This window comes from Pterocles gutturalis, unplaced genomic scaffold (assembly GCF_000699245.1).
Source record: "Pterocles gutturalis isolate BGI_N339 unplaced genomic scaffold, ASM69924v1 scaffold27529, whole genome shotgun sequence".
Taxonomy (NCBI): domain Eukaryota; kingdom Metazoa; phylum Chordata; class Aves; order Pterocliformes; family Pteroclidae; genus Pterocles; species Pterocles gutturalis.
This window is the reverse complement of record NW_010131469.1, coordinates 8,988-31,524: the sequence shown is the minus strand read 5'-3', so window position 1 is coordinate 31,524 and position 22,537 is coordinate 8,988. Positions and strand designations below refer to the sequence as shown.

Here is a 22,537-nt window from a genome sequence, read left to right as displayed (position 1 = left end):
CAGCAGACTCTGGGCATTAGCATTCATCCTATAATGGGAAAAAAGCACACTGCTAGAAAGGTACTTAATGTCAGTCTAAATACTAAAATTAAGTCAAAAGACAAACATAAGAGTAACTCTGTTCTACTTAATTGGGTTTTGCAAAGCATAATTAAAGCCAAAGTGTTTTAACAACCAGTATTTGAAGAACGCTACTTACCTCCTCAGCTCTTTAAGTTTTTTTTGTATTTTGCAGTGGACTTTCCACTGCCATTTCTCATCTGAGTTATTGATTTCCTCCAGAAACTGTAAGAACTGTTCTAATTTATCTGTTTTGGAAATATGGAATAGAAGTTAAATTTTGTGGTATGCAAACGGAAAAGGCTGCTTCAGTATACATAAAGCCTCCTTTGGTTTTCATCAAAGTAGCTGCACAACTATGAACATTAGCCTAGTACTTCAGGTTTTCTTCCTAGCAGATTAGCCAACAACAATATTCAAACTGAGGTTCTTTTTTGTACATCAGATGCCTAATAGCAGTATCTACTGACATAAAAGCTGAGTTCAGTCATATGTGATCTGCCTTGCTAAAATGTGTTTAAAACCCTGTCAATTTTGTTAACCATTCAATTTAGAAGAAAGAAAAAGTGAAATAATGTACTTCTTCAGTATTTTTTTCTAGCATATTTGTGCATTGAGTGGTCACGAATAAAAGGTTCCATATACATAACTGCACAATCTAACACTAACTTAGAAAGAAAAGTCCTCCAAGTTCACATGTTCCCCAGAAACATATTCTCCAAAAAGCTCACTGAGGTAAGAAAGAGACTGAATTAGCTGAAGTTCTCAAAAATACCCTTACAAATAAATTGATAGAAAACTTGAAAATTAGAAGACTCGATTCTTCACTGTCACGAGTGTGGCATCTGCCTCATACTAAATGCTAGGCTTTTTTTGTCTGTGTTTTAAAACTTCAGAAGACATCACACTTACCTGTAGTGATGGACTCTGGATTAAGGACAGATTCATCTGACACAACAAAACCACCAGACACAAACAATTCATTGTAAGTGTGATTTTTCACATCATCCAAACTATCGACACCCGCAAAGCTGACACAAGAAAGCCTCTTCAAAGTTACTAAGCCAGGTATCTGTTTAAAAGTGTTATAAATTAGAGATGTATACCAAAGATCATACCAAAAAACAGGAACTACAGAACTTCCCTGTTATTAATATTATTAATACCAAAGGTCAAACTTCAGAACACATTTTCAAATATTTTTTTTTTCCTCTTGCCTTGGGAGGTGTTCTCTCATAAACATTACAGGAATGAGACAATGGAAGTTGAACACTTGGAATGATTTTACTTTCTGTCCAGCACGGGTTCATAAACCACAGCTGTCAGGAATACCATGGGTAACCTGACAGCCAGCTTCACTTGCCACTAGAGTGTCACAGAACTAGAAGCAGAACTACTCAGGCCTCTGTACAGCTTTACAACTATGAAGAGAAAAAACATGCATTAGTACGTTATGTGGAAGCGGAAGAAGTTACGGGTACGTGATGTAACACTAGGTATTTTCCACAACCATGTTTGTTTCATAATAGCAGCTAAACACAGGACATGGTTTACATGCTGTGTAGTTATGAGAAAGCAGCCTTACTCAAAATGAGCCCATCACCATGTTTTAACAGTAGCTTTCTAGAGCAGACATTTACTTATGTGAAATACCTTATGGATGAGGTTGGCAATATCTTCATTTTGGATAATTATCAGCAGTTTATCTAAAGCAGCTCTTCTTTTAAGGAACTGTTCTGGATGGCACTCTGTATTACCTAACTTTGTGAGATATTCCTAACACCACAGAAAGAGAAGATAGTGAGGAAAAAGTGAACAGGTAGTTCAGCCAAAACAATCCCCACATGATGACCATGTTAAGTTTTCTACTTGAATCTCAAGAGAGACCAGTTTCCTTGTCTGGGAAATACATTCATGGGGAGGATGTAGCACCACACAAACAGGATGTTTCAGCAAGTCATTCTTACAGAATCACACACAAATGGCCAACTGACAGTCTATCAAAACTGCATGAGTTTTTAAGTAAAGCCAGAAGTTTTTATTATTTCACTTTCAACTTTCACCTTCTACATTTAAATACAGAAAAACAGTCATTTTCAAAAGTTACCTGTAGTATTAACTGGAGGGGAAGGGGAAAAAGACCCCAAAGCCACACACATCGACTCTTCATATATTCTTTCTAAAATGGTAAGCTATCACATTTTTGCCTTTGTTATCTTTTTTCTCTACGACCACCCCACAGGCAGTATCTTGAGAAAGAACCAAACTAGAGCCTGTTCTGCTTTCCAACTATAAGAAAAAGACTTAACGTAAAAGCTAAATATAAGCAAGACTACCTCAGAACCTCAAACGAGAAATGGGACAGGACAACCTACTTTCACAATTCAACCTTTTTTGAAACAAATTTCAGACCACCTTATCTTTTCAAGTCTGGTTTTATACATTTGGATTTGAAAAGCACTCTGTTCTATTTTAACACTACAGAGAGGTTGAACTGGAACATACTCACCTTGATTTCTTTGCAGAGAAGGCTTTCCTCCTCTTCATGAATATAAAATTTCACAGTGTTTTTCTGTACATCTTTCATAATTTTGACCAAGCTGTTAAATACTTCAGGCTTTAACTGGCTTATAAAATCAGAAAAGGCTGGTCGTGTTGAAATGTTTAAGTTCTCTGGAGATTTCGGTGTCTTTTCTGGTGGCTCCATCAAATCACCACTGGAAGAGGTCTGATCACATGTCAACATATCCTCTGTTTTAACACTCACATGATCTACTTCCTCCTTCACTAAGGGTAAGCTTGACGAACACTGCTCATTAGAATCCGTATCTTCCACCACGTTATTACACCAAGGCTCTGATAGCGATGCTGTTTCAGAGTCCCTGCAAACAGCTAACGTGTCGGGTGGAGGATTCAGTGCAGCGTTAGTAACCACTTCTGCCGATTCAGGACTAGAATAAATTGGTGGTGTGTGCCTAATGCATGAAGAGGACACAATAACACTATTCAACTTTTCACTCAGTGTCTCTATGTATTCTTGGACAGAAACCTCTGATGCCTGTAAACATATGTATTCAGAAAGTCGCATTATCCTCTCTCGGGCAGAGAGGACTGGTGTGGACACACCACTAACATAAGCAATATTCTTTTGCTGCAAAATTTCCTGAATCTTTGTTGCAAACAGCTTATATTCTTCTAATAGTGTTGTCTCTATTATTGCACTAATGGAATGCTTAGCTGTAAAAGGGTGATCTGCTAGGCCACACTGATCTTCAAGTTTCTCCACTTGTCTTGTATAAAGTCCATCTTCTGCTGTCCCCTTTTGTGTGTCTGAAAATGGAGAGTATGGAAACTGACAATCAAAACTTCTCTGTCTGTTTGTTACCCGGGGGTCATTAGGAAGGGCATCCTTTGGTGGTAAATACACCAGTGGTGGTTCTGCTGATTTCAGACCTATATAGGAAGAGTTCATCATCATCATCATGTTCGAAATTCATACACAACTGACATACTAAACCCTCCAAAAGACAGTTTTAAAATAGCATTACTGTTGTGCCTCCCAACTCCCATCAACTTAAATCCAAAGACTCAAGTGTTAGTCTGCTATGGTACAGAAGCACAGAAAACTTAATTGCTTCTAAGATGGTAGAACATAAATCAAAGTTTGCTCAGAAAAGCAGAACACAAGTAATATTCCCAGAGATAGCATCTGATTAAGCATAAGAGGAACTGCCTTACTTGCAAAAAAAAAAAAAAACCCTAAAAAACCCAAAACTAAACCAAACCAAAACCAAACCAAAAAACCCCACCACACTGGAAATCAAGCAGGGTGACAAATTATTCAAGTATTTTCATTTGCTACTAGATTATAATCCTCAGATTTGCAAAGGGCTTACTTTAGCCACACACTGCTGTGTGGAGTTCAGACTGCAAATAGCAAGGTGCATGTCTGATCTCACAATTGAGAACAGAAAATTCTTTGCTTAAAAATGTAGGACAGAAGTAATTACTGATAGAACAAGTGCAAGGAGTGCTGAAAGCCTCTCATAATCCAAACCTCAAATTGTTTCTGCAGTGCTCAGTTTATTCCCCATCACCATTCAAAACCATGATTTTGTTTGTTTTTAAACCAAATGTAACACTTTGTTGCAATTCATGATATAGACACACAGATATTTCAGATATATACAGGTATTTCAGTATATATCTGTTCCATAAATACTTCAAAGGAGGTTTTCTTTGGTGGTTTTGTTTGAAGTTTGTTGTTGTTTTTTAAGGTTGTTTTATTGTTAAAGCTAATACAGTTGTAAGCAGAAAACCAGATCTCTGGAACAGAAGCAATAATCAAAGTATTACAGACAATTTCTAAAAGTTCATGTTCTCTTGGATTGCTGTCATTTTAGCAGCCACTTTAAGAAGTTATATCAGTCTCTAATTTGATCATGTCCATCCAGATCTGAAGGGAAGACATCTGCCACTAACAGGATCCCTTTTTCATGGTGCCAGTATCACCCTATAGTTACTTTATGCCACTACCGCTATATAGGGAAACCAGAAATATTCCATTTTATTTTCCTTATCAATGGAACTACATGTTGTTTCTTCATCCTTCAAACCCAGACCTCTAGTTGTCTTTAAAAGCACTAAATGCAGATATAATTAAGGTTTTCCAATTAGTTCCCTTCTATTTTATTTGAAGCTTTTTTCTGTTGCGCTATACCTTCAGTGTTGATCTACACCTTTTGCATACATATTAAAAGACTTTGAAGAACTCAGTACCAAATCATAATGTTAACGAGTAAACTTAGTTTAAGCTTGTTTGAGATACAAGGCACTTAAAATATGGTATGTATCTCATTCTTCTTGAGCTGCTCAACGCTAACAAGCTACACCACTATTGTTACAAGAAACATTGTACTGTAAGCAAGTCTTAGTAAGAAGATCATAAGCTATTCTATGACTTTAAATTTGGGTCTATTTTTATAAATTCTTACATTTTAATACAGCTACTTGGTTGCATACCAATATCTGTCTGCACCTCTGATACAGGTAAAATTTCAAATCCCAATGTTATTGAAAAAATTAATATACAATCCACTCATTCTGATTTGATGAAAAGTTTCTATATCAATTGTATTAGGAAAAAAAGTTTTCTATATCTATAATTAAGAACTGATAAGGTTATTCCTCAAAGGTTATTATTTAAAGTTTTCCAGAAAGAAAGTTTTAAAAATAAAAGCCTTTGTTTTTACTAAAGGTTTTTACTAAAAAATGTTAAGCATAATCTAAACAGAAATATGCTGAATATGAATCCAAAATATTTTCTAACATGTAAAGAACAGGATTAAAACAATAAAAGGATGATTTAAACTGAAATTACCCTTATTTAAACAGAATTCTCTGAAGGTGGCATCGTTCATAGATCTACACCTTTGGGTCACAAGTCTTCACAAAAACCAAATGCATGACCAAGGAGCAAAACCCAAATAAATAAATAAACACTTCAACAACTATTAAAGTATGATTTATTATTTCAAGCATACTCTTTGTTGGTAATATCTTGTAACTGGGTATGTCAAAGAAACCAAAAAGAGAACTGCCTGAAAGCAATCTTAGAAGAGCTGTTTAAGAGCTGCTGAAATAGTTATCCTTGCAGATGAAGAGTTAGATTCCTCACTGCTTAAGAGAGGTCCTTCTACAGTGACTGCAGAAAGAGGATTCTTGGGTAGATTTTGAAGCCAGAAATTCAAATACGACCTGACAAAGAAAGCCTGCTTTCTTTGCATTCTGCTTCTTCATATCCAAGATGAATGTCATCAAAAGCCATCACTTTTAAAGAATGTCTATTAATGTTTTCTCTCACAAGAGAAGGAAGAATAAGCAAGAACAAACCATTTTTGCACTTTATGTCTGAAGCCAAAGAGCCTCAAATTCAAAGCAAAACTGAGTTAGGATGGGTTTGTTAAAACACACATGTGCCCAAGTTAGCTTTCAAAAATAAGATTCAGGTTTGCTTACTTCGTCGGAAGTTTAGATTGTTTAATCATGAAGAAACGAACAATAACACGATACAGAAGTAGTCCAGAAGAGTTGAGGACCTATGAACAACTAACTCACTCCTCTGGCAATATCAGAAAGTGTTGCAGAAGCAGCAAGACAAACTCCCCGCTCCTCAAGTCACTAACTATGAAGAGTTAAGTTCTTAAAGTGAGTTTAGCTGAACATGATCCCTGTATCAAAAGTAAAACATCTTTGTTTAAAAAGAAAAACCAAGAGATTGCTAATTTGCCTTCCTGCAATTGTGCAGAGATGAAAAAGAAAGATTGATGTTCTCGAAATTCCTTTCTATAGCTACCTTGCTACAAAAATGAGAGACATGGAGAAACCATTGGATTTAGAAAGCAATCCATTTCAGGAAAGAACAAAGCTTCCTTAATCTTACTGAATCGATCTTAATTCCCCAGAATAAAAATTCAGAGCCCTCTACAAGATACTATACAGGAAGATATGCCCAGTAAAAATCAAGTGCCAGTACCCCAAAACAATAAAGGCTCTTTTGACTTTCCTACAGCCTTCTTGATGCACTTCAATAAAATGAATCCACTTGCTGAATAGCATTATTACTGATACAATTTTCTGATGAAAATCAATACCAGACGAGAATATGAGCTGCTCAATAGCTCAGGCCACATGACATATGCAAACTCTCCCACCCACTCTTCTCACCTGTTTGCTTATCTTCATGTTTTTCCAGCTGATCCTCTTGAATTCTTCCTGCCCCTCCTGAAGGAGAGCAGCAGTTAGCATTTGCAGAGTTTCTTGGTATTTACATAGCACCTTTTACATGATCAGCTTGTCAATACTTACTGTAGTAAGCAGTAATTTGAAAAACTGACCTCACAGGAACTCAAGAAATACAGTGATGCTCAAGACAACATCTTTGTAGAGAGCAGCACTTCTCCCCATAAGAAGACTTCAGAGACTTTTTTTTTCTAATAAGATTTGTGGTCTCACAGATGACTGTGCAACATGTCAGTCAGTTGACAAACCCTTGCATGAACTCCCACATCCAGCATCTATGACATATTATAGTTTTTAGATGCTTAACCATCCACTTAACTAGTTATCTCAGCAACCGTATCCTCAGCTATGCGCACAGTGGCCATCTCCTCCAGGAGTAAAAGAAACAATGTCCTATCCAAACAACTTTACAGTCTCCATACCCTGTAACTAGGCAAAATGTCAGAACAGATTTTTAATGTTTGGCCTTTGAAGAAAGTTCAGAAAATTTTATCCAGAACTACCCTGTCATTTCCCTGAAAGGGCTGTGAATACTGTAAAGGGAAACCTGTTGTTTCGCCTGATCTCCTTGCTTCTCAGCCAAACAAACAAAAAAGAGCTGCTAAACTGGATGGGTATCAAAAGTGTCCAAGAGACAGGTTCCAGCATTCCTGGAACACGATCAGAAATCAGTAATTTATTTTTTTTACCCAGAGAATGCAGTTAACAAATTCTATCTGGATTTAGTCATAAGATTACTTGATTTGTAGCCTTGACTTTAGAGCTCTTGATGACTATTCCTATAGCACAGTTTCCATATCCTTCAAAAATCCATGCTTTTATGCTCTCCCAAGACTTGACTCAGTTGACTCATCAAGAAGTAGATTTAAGATGTGAATGTTTAGATAAGGACAAAGACTTTGAAGCACTTCCAATAGAAGAGCTTGATGCAATCAGAAGTAGACTACTTTCTATAAGGAACAAACATTTTTCATTACTTTTCTGGATTACCAGTTGCAATTATCTGCCCATTCTATCTTTCAGTAGACCCTAACAAGTTCAAACACTGAATTCAAAACAGTTCTGTACCTCACCAGATACTGAAGCAGTCACATTTCTAAATTATGCCACCATGTACCCAAAGCAATCGTCTCCACCAGCATCTGTTTTTGTCCAGCAGATTTCTGTATTACTCAAATAGCAGAAACAACTGTGTAGGCTATATATATATATATATATATATGCTTGTGTACCAATACGTGACCCAAGAATGGGATCTATGAAAGATACAAACCTTTAGAACATGTTTTCATTCACTGTTTGTAGCAATGGAAGAGTTAAACCAATCTTACCTGTAATTGGAATAAGTTTCCAGTGCATTCCAACTTCTCCTAGATTATTTGTGTTGGAATGTTGCCTGCGATAAACATGCTCTATAGGTGTAGTAGGACAGGAGCTGTAGTCTTCAAAACTACTTACACTTCCAGTGCTTGCTTCCTAAAAAACAATAAAAATTCTCAGCTCAGATCTTTTCTTTTGGTAGCTATTAAGCTTTTACATTCTGAACACCTGCGTTCACCAGCTCATCGGCAATTTTGCCATCAATCAAGTCAAGTCCAACTTGGAAACATTTACATGAGGTACTCAGAGATTTAATTTACCTGTTTGATAATTTCTGAGACAGATGTCTTTGCTGACAGTCTATCATTAAGTAAATAAGGCAGTCCTGAGCACATGCCTTAGAGCATAGAAGCCAGGTGGGCCAAGGAGGAAAGGAGGCAAAGAGGAGAAACAAATTAGGAAAACTGTCTGCTCCTTAAGACTTTTTCAGGCTGTTGTCTTTATAGCTGACTGAAGCCTTGAGATGTTGACATTACTGAGGAACAGCCTACAACTAGTATTAAACCCTTGAACAAACCAATTTCATCTCACATTCCAGATGGTTAGAAGCAAAACAGCACAGAGATGACAGGTAGGACTAACTCTTTCCTGCTCCGTAACTGAGAAACTGGGCTTGGTGTAGAAGTATCAGTAACAGTGACCACAGAACAAGCACTCTGTAATGTGATGGAGCAAGCAGCTGGGGCACTCTGGACCCTAGGCACAAGAGCCTTCTTCAAAGGGTGTTGTGCCAGTCATACACTGACATGAAAAGTATGTGTGGAACACATACACACTACTGCACCAGGAGGGGACGCAAAGAGAGCCAGGCATGCGTTTACGTGCTTGGAATTTTTCAACTCTGCTCCTGTCAAAACTAAATAAAGCCAATTCCCCAACCATTTTTAATATCCATAGAACACTTAACACCTTCCACTATGCACATTTCTTAACGCTTTCTCACTCAGACAGTGGTAGAGGGACAGAAACAAGCCCATCATCTTTTCCGTAGTACGAGACCATAAGATTAGGATTGCAGGATCCTCGCTTGTGCACACAAGTGAAGGGTGTTGTTCCTGCCCTATAAAATGCCTGCTGCTGTTAAGCAGAGAAGAGAATACACTTTGAAGAGGCTGGACCAAAACCAGTTCCCAAAACTGGAGCAATAACTACAATTAGAGAAAAAGGATGCTTGGTGATTGCAAATCAGTAAAAATAATTTTATTAACCCTGAGTATTTTCACTTTAAAAGGTCACTAACTCACACACAGAAACAGTCAGCTGAGGTAAGCTGTTGCCATTGGGGTTTTTTGTTTGTTTTTAAGATAATAGTCCAGAACCCACAAAGCATACTTAGTTTCCAAAGACAATTGACTTAGTTTTGCCAATCTGTTCTATCAAGAGATACAAGAGAGACAGCTATCAATAAAATGAAACAGCTCTCATTCTGCTTCTCTAGAGTAACTATTGATCACCTGTGGATAAACGTTCTTGTTTAAGATACCTCCAGCCAACTCTAAATATCAAATACAGATTGCAATTCACTTTCTCACTTATGACAAGAAAGAAACAGGCTGAAAAAAGTCCACAAATTATACAGCTTACAACTAATACAGTTGTTTTTTGTTTGCATTTGGGGGGAGATGAGGGAAAAATTCTGGGTGTAGAAGTTTGGAAAGAGATTGTCTCAACTTAGATCTGGAAGGAGCCCAGTTAAAAAATGGCTCGTTTCTGTGCCTGAGATGGAACGTCATAATCATGTCAAGCTGTCGCATCCAAACCACCTATCAGGTCAACAAGTTAAAGGTAAGTAGTACACAATCATTAATGACCTGCTCTGCAACCACTGCTGAGAGAGTCCATTCAGAACAGCAACTACTGCCTTATAACCTATTTTCAGGAAGACTAACAGCTAGCCAATAGCTCTCAAATCGCTCCTTACTGGGTTTCAGGTTCAGCAAACCTCAATACCCTAGCCACACAAACAATCACCCCAGAAAGAGGGGAAGATGGAAGGCAATATGCAAGCTGTTACAGTAACGCTATACCTCTTCCATGCAACAACTTCACAGATTGCTAAAAAACCTTCCATGATAAGCAAGGAGAGCCAAAACAGAGTATCTGTTTTCCACAAGAGAAAGAAGACAACTGCAAGGCTTTGGTCTCAGCAAACATGAAAACACAACCTCATATACAGCACTCAGCAACAGAATGTTTTGCTGCCTATTGCTGGAGCAGCTGCCTATGACACTTACTGTAGAGCTGGTGAGGAAGACTGGCCCATGGCTGCTTTCTGTCTTTCAGGTATTCTTAATTACAATTTTATTACAGAAAGAGTAGACATAAAGAACCAGGAACACACATCTTAAAGAGTTAAGAAAATTTCCACATACACGCCTACCAAACAGAAAAGCTTCTTCCAGAAGAGCTAGTGTTTATCTATGTTTACCTACATAAAAAAATAAGAATTTTTAAAATTCAGTCACATAATATTGATGAAAATAGTACATCCATTATCAGCATCTACCTACATGGCAGTTTCACTTACTTTTAAATGCGGTGTGTGTTCAAGGCCTACTTCATTAGCTGAAAGCTGTAGATCACCATCAACAGGGTAGGGTAGGCATGCCCCATGAGCTTCCAGTATCACTGGGCTCTGTGGGTCCTTAAAGTTAACATTTTCAGCCTGAGCAGTATTGGGAAGCTCATGATCATCCTGTGACGAATCCAAGGTTCCGCCTCCTTAGAGTAAGGGGAGGAGGGGAAAAGTAACCCATTACTAAGTTTTAAAATAAAAGCAAAACCAGACCCCCCCGCCTCAAACACCTACCACCTATCTTCTTAATGAAAGTTTTTAAACAGGTAGATGTTGATAAAAGGGCAGTTTGTTGCCCCCAGATAACTAATTACATTTTTTTAGGTTACTCAATAACACTATTCTGTTTTAATAGAAGTTACATACTATGATCTATGTATTTTATGGAAAGCTTGTAAAATTCTCCATCACTTGTTGGAAAAAAAGATTAGTTTGAGCAAAATATTTACTTCTCTCCATCCTATCACTGTTGCTCCAGAAGCTGATGAGCATCTAATGGTTAACTTCACAAGTTATCTTTGGTTAAGCGTAATTCTAAAACTTTACCATGCCTATTTATCCTAAACGTAACTTTAGAACAGTGTTACTATTCTTCTACTCATCCTCTTGGATAAACAAATATGATAGGTATTTATTCTTCTTGGAAAGAGACAGGCCAAGGGACTACTTTAAGTACCTGATGAACCCCTAACGCATTTATCATATATGGAACTCTAATCATCTAATCATGTTTAGATACTTAAGCTCACAATATTTTACGTAAGATTTTTTGCAGGACAAATTACTTTCAGGGTTATATAAAAACATGGAATTCAAACCATAGTTTGGTACCCCTGCAGGAGTTACATCAAAATTTATTTTTAAACAGATACTGTTCTGATTACAGCCAGGTAGAAATTCACATATTTTACACTAACACTCAATGTACAAAGACCCTGAAGGTTCACAGATTTCCAAGCAGGAATCCCAAGATCTAGCATGTAGCCTACCCTCTGTCTCCTCCCATCCACACATGCCAGTATCTTTTGTCCCTCTCAAAAGTGAAACATTCCTAAGATCAGCCTTTTAATCTTCCAAAGTGATCCACATGCACGTGAGAATGACTGGTGCTTGATGTAATTCCCCCTCTTCTTTGTGCCACCCTTCTCCTCAATTTTTCCCCTTTGGAAGGAGGCCTATATCACTATCTTGAGAGAAGAGTCAAGGAAACTTGAGGTTCAGGCTAGATATTAGAAAAAATTTCTTCACTGAAAGAGTCATCAGGCATTGGAACAGGCTGCCCAGGGAAGTGGTGGAGTCACCATCCCTGGAGATGTTCAAGAAACGTGTAGATGTGGTGCTTAGGGACATAGTTTAGTGAATTAGGTGGTGTGGGCTGACAGTTGTACTTGATGATCCTTGAGGTCTTTTCCAACCTTAATGATTCTATGATACAGAAATAAAAGGGTTTTTTCTAGCAGATCTTAAGTATCAGATAATATCTGTGATAATTATCTGAGGTTTGGATATAGATAATTTCATGTACAAAATAATTCAATCTTAATACTATTAGGTTGTTTCCTTTGTCCCACTATGCACATTGCTGGCTACTTCAAATCTTAACTGGGCTCATGCTTAAAAGTTTAATTCTCCTCTTCAATCTAAATTTATTAGGTATTATATAGGGCACTGGAGCCATAAAGAACTACAGCAATGCCTAAAGTCAAACTCTGCAAAAGACATTACGATATCAAGTCTGCCTAGTACTCTATATCAGAAAGTCTTTGGACTGTTTCACAGCTAAGGAAACTCTTCGGAAGCCTGCCTTCTTTCCTAAGAGGCAGAACAAAAGCAGCTTCCATGACAAGTCTTGTCAACTTGTTTTCTAGAAAGAGGCAACCTAGATAAACTGCACCTCTATTGAGAGATCTCAGGCCAATGTTTAAATGAACTACCATGCATTAAAATATCCACAGTATGCAAAAAATATTCAGTCTATAGAGATTAAATATTAAGTATACGTTGAATTACAATGTTTAAAGAGGAACTCTAAACAAAGACTGTCTTACCTTCATACTGATAATTATTCCCTGAAGAGTCACTCATTTTTAAGTATTTCCGTGAATTTTCAGACTGATTTTCCAGCTTCCTTTTCTGAACACTTTTATTTCTAAGGTCTTCAGAATCAGAATCTCCACTTACATTTTTTTTCCTACACTGGATTAAGTTAATAAGTTTTTTGAGTCTATCCGGATCATAATCTGTAGGAGGCGTCAATTTTCCCTTGGCAGCAGTGTCTTCATATTTTGCACAGATTCTTTTCCCACTTCTTGCATTGGCAAAATCAGAGTCTTCTTCTGTGGTTTCATAATCTGAGATGGGACTGAACTGTGGAAGTTTATGATTTCTCTCCATCAATTCCTTAGCTCTAGAAACAGGTAGTTGATATGCCTCACAACCAAAAATATAGTTTTGCAAGGAGCTGTCAATATGAGATTTATTTTTTGGAGAAGGAAAAAGAAATTTTTTGTCATCCAACCGTGACTGATACCGATACAATACAAATTCTCTATATTTTCCAGAGCCACGACAGCATCTTTTCAAATACTCATTTATATACTTTTCCACAACAGCACTGAAATCTGCAGTAGCGTCTTTACGAGACTGGATTAAAGCAAAATGTAGAGACTGAACAAACTTTGTGAATTCTGGAATGATTTCCTGATTTTCGTGCAACCCCATGGTAGTTGAATTTTTCTGTGTTCCAAATGGAACACTTTTTTGTGCTGCCATAGGAAAAAAGGGAATTCACAATTAAAATCAAATCACAAAGCTATAAATAAATGATGACTAGTTAGCAATATTCTGTATTATACATATTTGGTGAAACACAGTTTGGAATGACTGTGGAGAAATAACCCAAAAGCCAGGAAAGGAATTTTTTTGTGAAGTAACCAGCTTTAAAGCCTACTTGAAAGTCAACCTACTCATAGTCATCATGAACTGCTCATTTTCATAATTTTGTGGTAACCTGTATCCTAGATACACCCAATAATTTCCAATTCAAACCACTTTACTGAGCATTCTAGAAGAAGACTCCTTCAAAAGCTTACTCAAGTTTACTAAGAAGCAGCCTAACAGCTCCCTGCAAGAAGCAGGGGAAGAATTACTCCTTCCTATGCAATCCCAATGCATTCCTTGTGCTGCTTCTAAGCTCACTGGACCCTTACAAAATGATTCACCTTAGTAACCCAGAAACCCATGCAGTTTTTTCCATTCCTTTGCAAAGCAGTACAACTCACTAAATCAAAGAGATTCAACAGGAGCATGTGCCAAGATCAGGATTTCCCTGTCCTGGGAAGCTGTTAGATCCTTTCACCAAATCCTTGAAACAGCAGCTCAAGGAAGCTCTAAATTATATCGTTCTTTCATTTTATTTATTCACACTCTTCCCGCCTTCTGATCACAGACTGCAACTTTTCTCCATTCAACCACTTAAGCAGCTCTGAAGACTCAAACCAGTGATTAACCTTGTGTTTGACAGAAATTGGAGCTCACAAGTCTTAAAAATTTCACAGCTGCAAAAACTGGAGTATTTTTAAGTAAATGGCATGCACACACTTTAAATGTCATTTTGTATTGTATCTCCTCTTACCCAATCCATAATTAACAGACTTTTCACATTTGTTACTTAAATAAGAAAAATGTATGGGGTTTATTAAAATAAGAAATATAGAGATAAGAATCTAGGAAGCTGCCAAGACTTCAGACAAAAACTTCTTTGTAATAGTGAAATGCCTGGAAAGAGCTGTGTTTTGACAATATCACTTCTAACTCACAGCAGGCAAAAAAGGACTGCATTATGCTGCTAGTACCACTTACTGCAAATTTCAACTGTAAACGATTAACCTTCAAGTCTCATCTCAAAGCATTAAAGTTCTTCTAAAGACAAGCTCTTTCAGTCATCTTTTATTACCTGGTTGTATCAATATTTTCTTTGATAATTTATTCCAGCTTTGGTGCATATCCCAAAGCAAAGAAAAAAAAAAAATATTACAGGTACATTAAGGACATTCAGAGTTTTGTCCTTAATGTTTTGACGGTTAAAGAAAGCCCTCAAACCTCTGAAGTGCAATGTTACTACTAATGCAGAGATGTCTTGGAATACTGATGCTCAGTTCTACTATAATATGTAATCAAGAAATCTGAACAAAGTTTTACTTTCTGAAATATGAATGAACCTAAAATATGCAGTGTGATAATTACTTTAGTGAAGAAATAAACACTTTTTGAACACCATCGCCATGACTATAACCAATGCAAACTGTTATTCATAGTTTACACTGACAGGCTATAACGCTACAAAGTTTTCAGCAGAATATAAACTATATTTCAATAAGCATGTACACAACACTCTCAGCAGTGAACAAACTTACTTGAGCTCATTATACCTCTAGGTTCTGGAAACAGAAACAAGGCCTCTAGCATGCGAGGCTGTCCAGTCTGGAGGTCTGGAACACAAGACAATAAAATCAGCTGAGACAGAGAAGACTCACTATGCTTCGAAAGTATTCAAAAACCCAAAAAACAACTCAAAACAACAAAAAAAAAAAGCTCCAGAGTATGCATACCATAAGGGGACATCATTTGCCAAGGAGAAAGAAGAAAAAGAAATCCTCTGTCCAGAAGTGGTTTCACAAGCACCTGTTTTCAAGCAAAAAAGAACACTATTTCAAAAAGAGACATTTGCTCGCTACAAATACTCTTACTGTCTGTAAGCTCAATTCCATCATGGGTAGATAAGTGCCCTGATACAATACTTAAGAATATGCCAGCTAAGGAATTCCAGAGAGATTGTGGATCTTGTAGTATGCCTCAACTACTAGTTAGTAAATTTATTTTTTAAAAATAGGAACAGTCAAATCCGTTGCACTCACAAGTTTCTCTTTCTCTAGTTTTTGAAGTAAACCCTCCAAGTGGCTACCAGAACGGGACTTCTCCACAACTTCATAAAGGCTACAGTACATGCCATTCTTCAACACTGACATGACACAAGATAGAAAGAGAAGGTAAGAAAAACATAAACAAAATCATAATTTAGAAAACTCTTTAAAATTATTAATTAAAAAAAAGTTAAAACTATTTACCTTCTTTTGCTCCTAGGTAAGTTTCTTTATAGAACAACGCTGGTGAAATTTTTTCCTTCAGTTGATCAATGCTCACAACTTTTTCAACCTCAAGCCTCTCTGGTCTGGAGATGAAGGTGTTGGGTGGGAGGGGAAGAAAAAAAATAAAGACCTCTTTCACCCCCTTCTATAGTCCTACCCTCATTGACCAAGTAAGAACTATCAAATACACACTCTTAAAAATCAGTTCCTTGGACTATCTTGTGAGACAGTGGCATTAATTCCCGCAAAGGAGTGTGTGTCACTGCAAAGGGAAAACAAACATGCAAACACGAGATGCTGAAAGAGTTGTATGCATAAACCGGAAGAAGCTGTGGACACACACAACTCAAGAGTCTAGTCTGACACATTTAAAGTGTCTAGTCAATGTGTATTTCAGATTTTCATTTGGACATACCCAAAATTCACCAGTCTTTATTAGAAATATTTTTAACACAGCAATATCTTAAACTTACTCTTTAAATGGTAATACTCACAGTTTGCATGGAAGGAAAGAACGTGCTGCTGATTTCAAGGAAACATGGCACAAAAGTTTGCCTTTATTCCAAAGCTGTCCCCTCCACAATGTACAGTTAGGTTTATCTAAATTACGATGGAGGAAGAAAGACTTAGTGAAACCACTTGGTAGGTAGGACTGAAAGGAAAGGTCAGTAAAGAGGCCACTGGATCTCCAAAAGCAGTTTAGGGAAAATCACATACTAATACCAGACCAGACAATAACACATTAAATAATAAAAGGTAACTAACAGAAGGGGTGTTTATAATCCTATCTTGTTTCGACCTGCTCTGAGCAGAGTAAAGGAGGTTGTTATGTTACTGGTACCCGTCTATATAAGCACACCCTCGATGCCAATATCTGTGGAATATCCTCTTTCCTTACCTTTACTGTCAACCACTTTCATACCTATTAATATTTTGCTTGAATGAGGTTCCAAAGAAAAGCAGGAGAGAAGATCATATTATTTGAAGTGCCATTAGACAGCAGATTTGGGAACAGAAGTTAAGTTCTTACTATGCCGTAAGTAGAAAAAGGAGGGGAAAAAAGGCTTTTGATTTTGTTCAGTTCTGGTTTGTTCTCATTAAAGAAGGTACACATTAAGGTGCCTGTTTGATCATCCAGTACCAGGAAGAAATGCCTGCAATCAGTATGGTATGGAATAAAACTCAGGTATACAGTCAGCATAACTGAGCAATCATTCCGGTTAAAGACAACTACATGGGGAAGAAAGTCCAAAACCTTCTATGTCTACATCACAAAATCAATAAATTTGAATTCATTCTTACCTGTACTTCTATCTGTGTTGAAGCTGTTTGATCTAACAAAAAGAAAAAAGACAGAATGACTAGGTTGAGACAGAAGCTTCTGGCTACTGAATTATACGTTAAGGATACTTTATCAGTCTAACAAAATAGCAACACCCATAATTCACTCTCTAATCTCAAGATATCACTCCTGCAGTATCTTGTACCATTTTAGACATCTTGATAACCACTTTTAGCATAGTACAGTCCCTACATCTGGATGCCTTCCTATCAACATAGGTATCATACTATATCTGTAATCAACTGCCCATTTAGATATTCTCTCCACAAGCACTAAGATGACACCAGTGAAGAGTTCAGTGACAAAGTACACAGGACATTTTTTAGAATACCAAGCAAGATAATGCTGTGAACATTTTTATGGCTGTGAATTTCCCCAGTTAAGCAAAAAACACCACTTTGTACAGGGATTCCACCTCACCAGAAGGCAAGTAGGTGAAAGGAGCAGCAAAACTACTTCCTACAGGGGCCAGCCGGCTGCGTAAAGCCAATTTTGTCACCTCTTGCTTTGAATTAGAAGTATTTATTACGCTAAGTCCCTGTGACACAACCATTCATTTCAGCACTGTTCATCTAAATCAATCCTAAGCTACTGCCAAGACTTATGAATTCTTCATGCTGCATGCAGTCCTTCCAAAACTAATTTCCTAGCTTACCTTGACGGGGGCAAGAATTTTGGTGCTTGCACCATTTCATCTTTATAAGTAAATGAAACGACAGCATAAGGACAAACATGTCTTGGTCTTCGCCTTATCTCATCAAAACCATATTCATAAAAATAGTACTAGAAAGAGAAGTGAGCACAATGCTAAATTAGAAGTCTGGTAAACGGTATTTGGCAAACATACTGACAATCCATGATCTTGCTTCACTGAAAAGTGTACTCTGTTTCACAGGAATAGCTTACAAAATATACCTCATGATTAATTATTTAAATAAACAACAGGAGATGGTCTGAAACCCATTATGCCAAACCTTAACTGGTATAAAAAACAAGTTCTAGGTTACTATAATAAATCACATTTTAACAACAGCCTATTTCTGAAAAAAGTTGATACCTAAAATAAGGAAGCTTTTCAATGCCATTCTCACATGTACTTTATAACACAATCAAGTAAGGTAATTTTTTCCACCTTCTCCTCCCTCCTTTATCAAACACTGACATGATGGACACTACTTCAGGAACTAATCAGGAATGAAAAAATAGTTTTGCAACATTTATTTGAAAGTATTCTTGATGAGGTAAGGGACAATTAACAAAAACAAAAAATATTTCACTGAGGAAAGTAAATATTGCTATGAGTTTTGGAGCCCATCCTTAGTTCAGTCACAAAATTCTGATGTTAAAGAAAAATGTTAATTAAGGCAAATTTGTAATGAGAAATTAAAACATACACTCATTTTCCAGCAAACTGATTCAGTGCAAAGCTCCAATTTACAGAGCTCAGAATAAGTTGTAATGCTGAAAAGAATGCTTTCAAGTAAGTATCCTGAAATCTATGGACTTGATGAAATAATCTGACTGCAACAGATTACTGCAGTAACAGAGATGGAACAGCTGGAGGAACAGAGATACTTGGAACGGATTTCATTCTCTCCTCACCATCTCCAAACCTGAAAATTTCCTAAGGGATACAAAAGAGAAAAAAAAAAAGAAAAAAAAGAAAAAAAAAAAGAAAAATGCTATTCTTTTCCTAAACAGTGTTCCCTTTTGGAAGTCTCATTTAATGCCCACTAGCCAGTTACACTTTTACACTTCAAACTCCACATATTATCTCCTCCCCAGCCTACATTCCAGTCCCCATGTACATTCCCTAGCTCTTTCCTGTTCCACCTACATCCTTGTCTGAAGGAGATCTTCTCCATCAGGTCCAGAAATATAGAAGGCAAAAGAGACTGATGTTTTCTAACACAGGCATCTGTGGGCTACTGCTCAACATACACCAGACTGCACCTTTACAGAACATGCTCAGTATTTATCTTCAGTGATTTTATCTCCATCATTTCAAAAGTTGTGTCTATAAAGTTCTTATAGAAGAGATTAATGCATACTCAACCTTCCTCTACCTGAGTAAGTTCGTAGGCTCGATAAGCCAACAAGGAGGTCACTTTATTTGCATTCTTTGAAACATGACACTCATGCTTTGGTGTTGGATCTAACGCACTCTTTACTGTTGATTCCATTGCTTTCATACCGATATGGTCATATATGCTTTTCATTTTTCCCTGTAATAAAGCAGAATTGTAAGTGTAAGCTTTTTCCTGAAAACCAGTGAATTGCTTCAAAGTAACAAAGCAAGTAAGAGCACAGAAATGAAAACAGGCCATTAAAAAAGCAATTTCTAGAAGTACATTATTTTCACACTTTCAAAGAAAATAACAGATTTTCACCTTTTATAAAACTTTATTATTAATTATTTAAGCTCAATGTCAACATCAGATTTTAAACCTGGTAGGGTTCTAGTTTCTCTATAAGCAGATAATTGTGTTAAAGGAAGTTCAATAAATTAGATTAAAACCACCTTTGTTTTATCAGTAAGCAATATAATCCTTCAAGAATAAGCAAGATAACTTTACCTTTATTATTTTGAAAACAATCACATCTCCAGTTGCTCCAGCTTCTAGAGGATTAGGCTGCAATAAATCAGCATACCTGGAGATGTACACACCTGAGAGGAGTATTTAAAAACAAAAAAAATTATGCTGAATGTTAAAACTTTATTAGAAGTTTAAGAAGCATTACACGGGATTAAAGCTCAATGTATACGAAACAATAAAGATACAACAATCTCTCTGGAATATGATCAGAGAAAGGTGTAAGGGCATGTTCACAATTTGCAACTTCAAGACAGTAGAATAAATGTTTACTTGCACAAATGAAACACCACAGGAGAGTACAGACACTAGCTCAGTTTTGAAGGAGCAGACCCACATTACTGTAAGTGTTGTGATCAAGAGGACAAGCCCTGCCCAAAGGCTATACAGATACTGCTTTCAGGTGTTTTTTTCAAACAGCTGAGGTCCTTCTGTACAATGTCCCATTGCACAACATGGAGATAAGCAATGAAGGTATGATTAACACATAGGGCAGGAAAACACTGGCATCTTCAGCAATCTTTTATCCTACACTCTTGACAAAATTACACTGCTTTGGAATTGTGCACTGACACTCAAATGGAAAGGTAAAATAATTTACTGCTTTTCAACACTTCAACCATAATTTCGCAGATTTTAAGGCCTCAAACACAAACTGTCATTTGTTGGTCTAGGTGACTACCTCAGATCAAATAACTGTAACTGAACTCAGGTACTCAGAAAAGCATCCATTTTGCTTAGGTTCCTCTTGTTCCAACTCTGTATTTAACAGCTTTGATAAATTGTTCCAGTACCTTTACTGGCTAAAACAGTAAAAAATTATATGCTCATATATATACACCTCTGTTCTCCCCTTACTCGCATCTGTTCTGCTTTCAACATTCATATTTTCCCCTCTGTATCATGTTACTCTTACAGAAGACGACAACATTATTTCTTAATTTTCTATTTGAAAAGCTTTGCAAAAGAAACTCTGCATCTTGCCCTTTCAAATCTCTTAACACCTTGTGACTCTTCCAAATCTCCAACTTATCTATGCTCTTCTTTGATTTGCAGATTAAAGAACTGTAGTTCTATCTACATCAATACTAACCTGAGCTACTATTTCCATTAGGTATTTCTGAATGCATATACACGCACATATGTATGTATGTGCAAACACAGAAAGGCCCACAGCCATTGATTGCATTAGTTCTTTGGCCTCTGAATTTTACTGGGAAGACATGATACATTGGTTCAACTTAAGCCAAAATGAAGATTACGTTTTCCCTTTAGTCAAGGAATTTAAATGAAATAGTCAAAACTAGAGTTATGAAATAATGTTCTGATGTCAATCTAGTTTGCTAAAAATACCTAGCTGTGATGTTCCTGCAGTAAGTGACATAAAAAGGACTGAAAGTTTACACAACTGCATCACATAATCTGCCAATAATACCAGCACACATAATCAAAAGATAGTTACCCATGGAAGGGCTGCCAAGAATTGTTATTTTGGAGTGGCCCACCTGCAGCCCTTTTTCACATATGCTTTGGATCTGAAAAGAGACATTTTTTTTTAATCAAGTCTATCAGGAAAGCCAGAATACAAACAGAACAAACAGTGACAAACAACAATTACAGTTTTGATTGAGTTAAAAAAAACAAACAAACCCAAAAACAAACCCCAAAAAACCCTTACAAACAAAACCACCCAGAGATAAGACTAGTCTGAATTGCTATATGAACTGTTAAACTGTGCAAGTCAAACGCTCTGTATGAAGCAGTTACATAGACTAGCCTGTATCTTTAAAAAGTCTCTTCATACCTTAAGCAAACTTTATGAACATTACTTCTTTTAATACACAGACTAAACCTGCTAAATGATTGAACACTTAAGACATTCCAGCTCTATATTAGCAGAAAAAGCACAGAAACTCCCTTGCCATGACTTTAAGGATATATGATCAAAGAAGACACACAGAAGATAAGGTCTATCTTCTAATATTACAGGTTATCTTCTTAAGGTAACCTCTTCTTGACTCAAAAAAAAAAAAACCCCACAACCAAAGAAACCCAACTGCAATGAAAACACGTTCCTTTTCAATTAAAAAAAAAAAAAAACCTTAACACAAAACCAATAAAAACCCACACACCATCCAGAAAATACATCCGTTTATTTATAAAACAGAGCCTAACAGAAGATACAGAGACATGTAAATGGAGCACCTTCAGTATCAGAGAATAAAGATTCAAAAGGTGACATCATATCTCTTTCCCATCCTTTTACATCTTTCCAGTGCTGAATTTTGCAAAAATAACTTAAAGATTAGTAAGCATGTCAATAAAAAGACTCGGTTTAAAAACCCAAAAACTCTTAATTGAAAAAGAAGATAAAGCATTTTATATGCAGTTTTGTTTTCTTACCTGAGGTCGATCAACCATCAGAAACGCATAGCTTTCAGTAAGCTCTTTTTCTAGGCGACCATCAAATTTCATCTCTCTGCGTTTTTCTGTGAACTGTTATTACAGAAAGTTCTTAACACACATAGACAGATTACTGCTGTCACATTAAAGTTTCAATGTTTTAAGGCTTCATGTACGTTAGCAGATGCAAGTGTACAAAAATAATCAAAAGATAATTCAAATGAGACTGTAGTAT

At 36.7% G+C, this 22,537-nt stretch overlaps 1 protein-coding gene across 1 annotated transcript in view; it reads right to left on the bottom strand.

Annotated features, from left to right (window-relative positions):
* FAM208A (family with sequence similarity 208, member A) overlaps nucleotides 1-22,389 on the bottom strand; it is a 24,004-nt gene extending 1,615 nt beyond the window's left edge. Inside the window, exons 1-20 of the mRNA XM_010080628.1 lie at nucleotides 22,303-22,389; nucleotides 21,362-21,434; nucleotides 19,882-19,973; nucleotides 19,372-19,530; nucleotides 17,961-18,088; nucleotides 17,266-17,297; nucleotides 16,458-16,563; nucleotides 15,943-16,046; nucleotides 15,733-15,836; nucleotides 15,427-15,499; nucleotides 15,228-15,306; nucleotides 12,865-13,571; nucleotides 10,769-10,962; nucleotides 8,193-8,337; nucleotides 6,787-6,843; nucleotides 2,570-3,390; nucleotides 1,714-1,836; nucleotides 973-1,132; nucleotides 200-308; nucleotides 1-28 (exon numbers count right to left, since the gene is read on the bottom strand). The exon at nucleotides 1-28 is cut by the window's left edge and continues 172 nt beyond it. Of these exons, the coding sequence (XP_010078930.1) occupies nucleotides 1-28; nucleotides 200-308; nucleotides 973-1,132; nucleotides 1,714-1,836; nucleotides 2,570-3,390; nucleotides 6,787-6,843; nucleotides 8,193-8,337; nucleotides 10,769-10,962; nucleotides 12,865-13,571; nucleotides 15,228-15,306; nucleotides 15,427-15,499; nucleotides 15,733-15,836; nucleotides 15,943-16,046; nucleotides 16,458-16,563; nucleotides 17,266-17,297; nucleotides 17,961-18,088; nucleotides 19,372-19,530; nucleotides 19,882-19,973; nucleotides 21,362-21,434; nucleotides 22,303-22,374 (3,366 nt within the window). The 5' untranslated portion in view covers nucleotides 22,375-22,389. The remainder of the gene's footprint in view (nucleotides 29-199; nucleotides 309-972; nucleotides 1,133-1,713; nucleotides 1,837-2,569; nucleotides 3,391-6,786; nucleotides 6,844-8,192; nucleotides 8,338-10,768; nucleotides 10,963-12,864; nucleotides 13,572-15,227; nucleotides 15,307-15,426; nucleotides 15,500-15,732; nucleotides 15,837-15,942; nucleotides 16,047-16,457; nucleotides 16,564-17,265; nucleotides 17,298-17,960; nucleotides 18,089-19,371; nucleotides 19,531-19,881; nucleotides 19,974-21,361; nucleotides 21,435-22,302) is intronic.
* Between the last annotated feature and the right edge of the window lie 148 nt (nucleotides 22,390-22,537).